Source organism: Atta cephalotes, assembly GCF_000143395.1.
Source record: "Atta cephalotes unplaced genomic scaffold scaffold00005, whole genome shotgun sequence".
Lineage (NCBI taxonomy): Eukaryota > Metazoa > Arthropoda > Insecta > Hymenoptera > Formicidae > Atta > Atta cephalotes.
In genome coordinates, this window is record NW_012130069.1 from 555,284 (window position 1) to 561,263 (window position 5,980).

General features: G+C 34.0%; 1 protein-coding gene across 1 annotated transcript in view; it reads left to right on the forward strand.

Moving 5' to 3' along the window:
* Nucleotides 1-5,000, forward strand: part of LOC105626231 (max dimerization protein 1-like) — a 37,286-nt gene extending 32,286 nt beyond the window's left edge. The window contains exons 6-7 of the mRNA XM_012207536.1: nt 4,164-4,300; nt 4,732-5,000. Coding sequence (XP_012062926.1) covers nt 4,164-4,300 — 137 coding nt within the window. The 3' untranslated portion in view covers nt 4,732-5,000. The remainder of the gene's footprint in view (nt 1-4,163; nt 4,301-4,731) is intronic.
* Nucleotides 5,001-5,980: the final 980 nt, after the last annotated feature.

The following is a 5,980-nucleotide window of genomic DNA, read 5'->3' on the forward strand; positions in this document are numbered from 1 at the left end:
CAACAANAAACGACAATACTATATATATATATATATATAATATATATATATATATANATATACTCATGGAATTATTTCAGGACGATTTTCCNCAGGCACCCTTAATGTTGTGAGATTGTTACGCTTAGCTAAATTACCAAACGTGATAAGATCCCTCTTTAAGATTTGCTATCCCTGCCATTAGTAACGGATCCTTGTCATTTGCACGATGCTGCTATGGCTAAATGTTGTAGTTGGGTACTAGTCATACTAGACATATCATACTAGAAAACTTAATATTTGAGCTAATCCAAAATTTGGGTTTATGATGATGAATTATATACTTATTTTTTGTAATCATTAAATATAGATTAGAAGTACTAAGAATATGAAAAGAATGATCGGTTAAAGCGGGGAATGTTAAAAGATATAGAATTGAGAAAAAATAAATAAGAGAGAGAATTATGATACATACAGCGAAATTCAACATAAAACAGAGACTGAGTATTTCTAAACAAAGAACAAGAAGTGGGAAAGGAAGGAGAGACTCTTTGACAAGTTAAATACGCACACATGTTCCCGTAAAATAATCATGTATAGACTTTCTTCAGTTCGAAGTAATCCCTTCAGACAAACCCTTCCCCGTACTTGTCTCATAATTTCTTTCAAATAAAATAAAAACAAATATAAAATGCAGGATGACACAATTACAAATTGCAAGTAATATTAACAAATATATATGTAGCTAATCAACCAAGCTTTTTTTAACAAATTAAAAATAATACTTTAATTGTTGACAATTAAGTTAATTATTGTATTAATGTCATGTCCTTGTTGTGCATTTAATCCGAACATACTTAATAAATTTGAATCTAGGAAACAATTGCTATAATATTCTTGTAATGTGTTTAAATTCATTTTTACGATTATTATTCTTTGTAGTTAATGAATTATTAATCCTATTTAAAGTAATAATCGTAGTTAACAATTATTAATCTAAATAATAATGAATTGAATGATAATATCGTTAAATAATTGTGCTTAAAATAAGAACTTTTTGATATCTAACAAGCGTAATAATAAATAGAGTTTTATTTAATATTTTAAATGAGAGAAAGAAGAAAGATGAATTGCAGAAATCCTGTGAAAGAAAAGATAAAAGTAAGACAAAATTTTCTAAAAAATTTTGATTAGTTTAGTGAATATAGGTATTAGAAAAATAACGAAAGGAGACAATTCATCTGAACGAATCGTTTATTTATTTTGAACAATTGCATTCGTTCGCACTTTTATTCGACATTCTTAAATTTAAAATTAGCGAGAGAGAAGGAGGAACGGGAATGATAACAAACTATCTTAATCAATTTGGGAAAATATTTTATAATAATAATGAAAGAAAATAATCCACTTTTATGTAGAATAAATTATTGATTTATTTTTTGAATGATTTTTTTTAAAGAGAATGTGATCCGTCCGATATGTATTTGAATTTTGTAGGCGAAGAGAAAAGAAAGAACGGGAATGTATAATTGCAGAAAGAGGAGGAACGGGAAATAAAAGTATAACATTTTTTTATCAATTACACATTCATAGTGATCATAGTGATCGTACGAAATGTAAAAAAATTGACCGCGAAAATTTCTCGGATTTGAAATATGTATTTTAAAAGTTTCCATATAATATACTTCGCGCTACGCGCAGGTGATTGTATATCTCTCACGCACATCACGTGACTAAAGAAATACTGATCGGTATGACTATACCATGCATGCGACGTTACTTATCGCAACTAGGTTGGGATGCGATCGAGACTTAATCGGGACTGCGACGATATGTATAAATAGACTGAGATAATCCGTTCGCCGAGCAAAGCCGGAAGTTGGCGATTTAAAACTGAGAGAGATACAATTTGCGGAGCTTTATTTGTCCTGTTCTATCTTTTACTGCAAAATGTCATGTCGATGTTGATTCAAAATTAATAGAGACATAAATACACTTAATTTGGAATTGATAATTGTAGTGTCTAATATTGGATTCCATTTAAAATGTCTACATCTTTGCGAAACTTTGTTTTCAAACGAACTAAGAATTAATTATCACAGTTATAGCGGATATTATTGTTATCTGCCGTCAAACTGCCATCTACCCCTCTCCCCGCCTTTCTTCTTTTCCATTTATTTCTGATAAACGTGCGGACACGCAACAGGGTTGCACCGTACTGTTTATTGTTGTGTGATAACGAGAAATGATTAACTAGGAGGAAAACGTGACGCACGACTTATTTTTATTCGCTTCACTTGGAATATTGAAATTTATCCCCATATCAAGGAGAAATGGTCGAATGCATCGAATGTCTCGCGTGTTTTTTTATGTCTCACGCCGTGAAATGAGGAGGCAAGGGAGAGGAGGTGACGAATTCGGTGATACCAGGGGTGCGCATGACGCTGGTTTTAATGAACTCTTTTGCTTGCCACCCTTAAAACCGCCGCTTTAATCAGTGCCTCTCAAATCGCGCCACTCTGTATTCATCATTCCCACTTCCGACAGTCAATATCCATGACCAATTAAGAAAAACAATTTCTAATAGTATACATTCTCTTAGTATACCTATCTTATTTCACATCTAAATCTTAAATTTTGTGTTAAATTTGAAATTTTATTGTATTTTTAATAGATTAAAAAAATTTATTTGATATTTTATATCCTAATCTGTAGTCGTGGTTTTATGTCACTCTGTTTATGATCTGTATACTTTCCACTTGTGTTTTGAGCGCCACTGTCACCTGGACAGGTTAGCGATGTCGAGGACGCAAAAGGTAGAGGGGTGAGAAAGAGGGAGAAGCGGGTGGTGACGAGGGCAGATCTGGTTCGCTTAGTGTGACGAGAATAGAGGCATGTTATTGATTATGGAAAAATACCCCCGGCTCAGAGCGCCGCGGGTAGTGAGGGGGAGGGTAGCTAGCAAGTGTGGTCGACACCTCCCTCGTCTTCTTCGAGCCGTGCCTTCTAGCGGGTGTCATGGCTAGTATGGCTACTGTACACCCTGCAGTCTCTCTATCATGTTCCTTCGTTTACTCTTTCTTCTCTTTCCTTCACCCATTGTTGCCCATTATCTCTTCGTCTGACGGTATGACGTCATAATAACGGAGCATCCTTGTCGGTACTCGTCTCTCGCGAGTATTAGCTAGACGATGCGTGCAGTTGATGCATCGGTGCATCTCCTTACGTCACGGGAATGCTTTCGATACGGGGAGAATGATACTATTTAAAACGATACTATTTAAAATGCTTTATATACTTATGACTCGCTCGTGATGAGCTTTTAGCACGCCACTAAAAAAATTGTCATATTTACAATCAATAGAGTAATAGCAAATTCAATTGGACGCACTCAGTGCGCACTGGTGCATATCAAAACTGCCGTATACAAATTGACGTAAAGGTGTGTTTAGTATAAATATAAAAAAATATAAATATATAAAAACAGGTTAAACAGGTAAAATCCTCAATACATTTTTGTACTATTAAGTAAAATATGTATTTTATAATTGGAAATATTTGCATTTCATTTTTGCACTTAAATTAATCAATGTACAACGGCTTTAATATGCACCAGTGCGCATTGATGCGTTCAACCGAATTCGTTGTAAATTTAGCTTAGAATGGCCGACTTATGCTTCTAATCGATTGCATTTTCTTTGAATAAATTAGCATGGAATTAAAAAATCCGATTAATCGCTTGAAAACGAAGCAACTTTGAAAGATTTATGAACGGATGCCAAATACGGTAGAAACGCTTAGAATTTAACTGGAAAGGTGGAGAGAAGGTAGGACTTCTCCAGAGGAAGACAATCTTCTCGCTCCTATTAATTAATCTCTCGTGATAAATGTTAAGCTGGCTGCCATCTTGAAAGATGCTAGATGTGCAACCAGCTGCGCGCCGTAATAGTAGTAGATATCGATGCATAAATTTCCACTAATTTTTCGTGGCAGTTCTTGTTTATTACGTATTAATTATTATAAGCAAAAAGAAATTAATCTCTCTTGGTCTAAACTAAAATCGATTTTCAATTTTGATAGTACATGTGACTTATTTTTGTTGTATTAGCGTAAATAAAAAATGATTCTGTCATTGACTTCTCTTCCAGATTATAACAATGCGAAATCCATTTTTTTTGTCACAGATGAAGTGGACGTGATTGGTTACACGAGCAATCAATCGGACACCGATGATCATAGTAGCGTACAGAGTAGTAGCGACAGCGGGGTCGCGATGTCCACCTCCAGACTGACTCTTTCCGAGATGATGGACAATCTTTAGGTACGTATATAGATCAAATAATTTACAATGAATTCGGTTGCTTGCATTCTATGCTGGTGCATGTCTCTAGAGTGCATCAGTGCAGAATAGTGTAAACAACCGAGTTCGCTGTTTGGAATAAAAGTGCAGGGAAATTTTCTTTTGAGGGAGATCACATTAATTTAGATGAGTAAGTCGAGTATCCGAATTAAAATAAATTTTGTTTACAAACTTCATTGCATAAAAACAGAGAGCTATAGTTAATCGCGTTCTGATGAATAAAACACTGTATGCTAAATACGGGAATCCGTATTTAGTCCGTTACGAGTGTAACGGACATAAATCACCAAAGGGATAAAAAGCGAAAGATAGGATGACAAAAGTCGAAGAAGACAAGGGTGGATGTTGATCACAAATAAATTCTCACATTGCTTCCTCTGCGCTATTTGCAGACAAAGAGGCGGTGCGATGCGATGGCGGCGAAAGAAGAAACGATTGAAGAAGGAAAAGGGAAAAGGACAGAGGATAGGAGATAGAGCGAAAGGAAGAAGATCCATCGGCGTACGAAAATTGACGGCGCGCGAAATATCGACTCATACACACATTACATATATACACATAAAATGCACATTTAAATTCGTACTCAATGCAACTTTGTCCTTCCAAAATGGCCTGACTGGCAAAGCAACGTTAAAGAAGAAGAAGAGAAGAAGAAAAAGAAAAAGAAGAATCTTTTGGATATCACTCGACTTGCGAAGATTTTCAAACAACGGAATAGATTTAAAAAATCAGATATGAAAGGGATGCAAGATATTTGGATTACCAAGACTCAAAAAACATCAATCGTGACGCAAAAAGAAGAAAACAGAAGAAACGAAGTTATCTTTGATATCATCTAGCCTATTACAAAGAAGAGAAAAAGTCTTCAATACTTTCATTGAACATTGCGAAGAAGAGATAAATAACTTGAAGAAAAAAGGGACTAACGAAAAACTAAAGACTAAAGAAAAAATGATCCACTTTAAGTTTATTATATGAAAACGAAGAACAGTTTGGGAACGGATTAAAACAAAAGGATATATAAAATATAAATATTATCAGCTAAGAAGAACAACATATGGAAATATTGATTGGAGAAATCAATATGAAAATAACCGCTTTCAAAAAGCTGTAAACGCAAACGAAAGATTTTACATTTTTCGAAATTGCAGAAAAGTCTGGTATATTATGCATTCAAATGAAAATAAATGGAAATAAAAGAAAAACAACGAGAAACAAGGAAGATGAAAGAAACGAAATAAAAGAAAAAAGTCAATCTAGACAAGAAGGCAAATAATTTAGGACAAAGATAGAGAGTTAAGAAGAAATGAAGAAAGTAAGAAGAGAAAAAAAATGGGAAAATTTGACAAACAAAAAATAAGCCACTTTTCAGAAAATTGATGTCGATGAAAAAGGAATAGAAGCATGAAAAATAAGAAAAAAATGAGCAGAAAGGAAATCGCAAAAAAAAAGTAGCATGAACAACTAGAAGAGTGTGAAAAAGAAGATTATTGTAAATTATCGAGAATTGACGAAATCATAACAACATTGTATATATTTTTAAGAACATACAGATTTATTAAGACAGCGTGGATGTGCTGCAAGAGGAAAGAGCGAAAGGGAGAGAGAGAGAGAGAGAGAGAGAGAGAGAGAGAGAAGAAC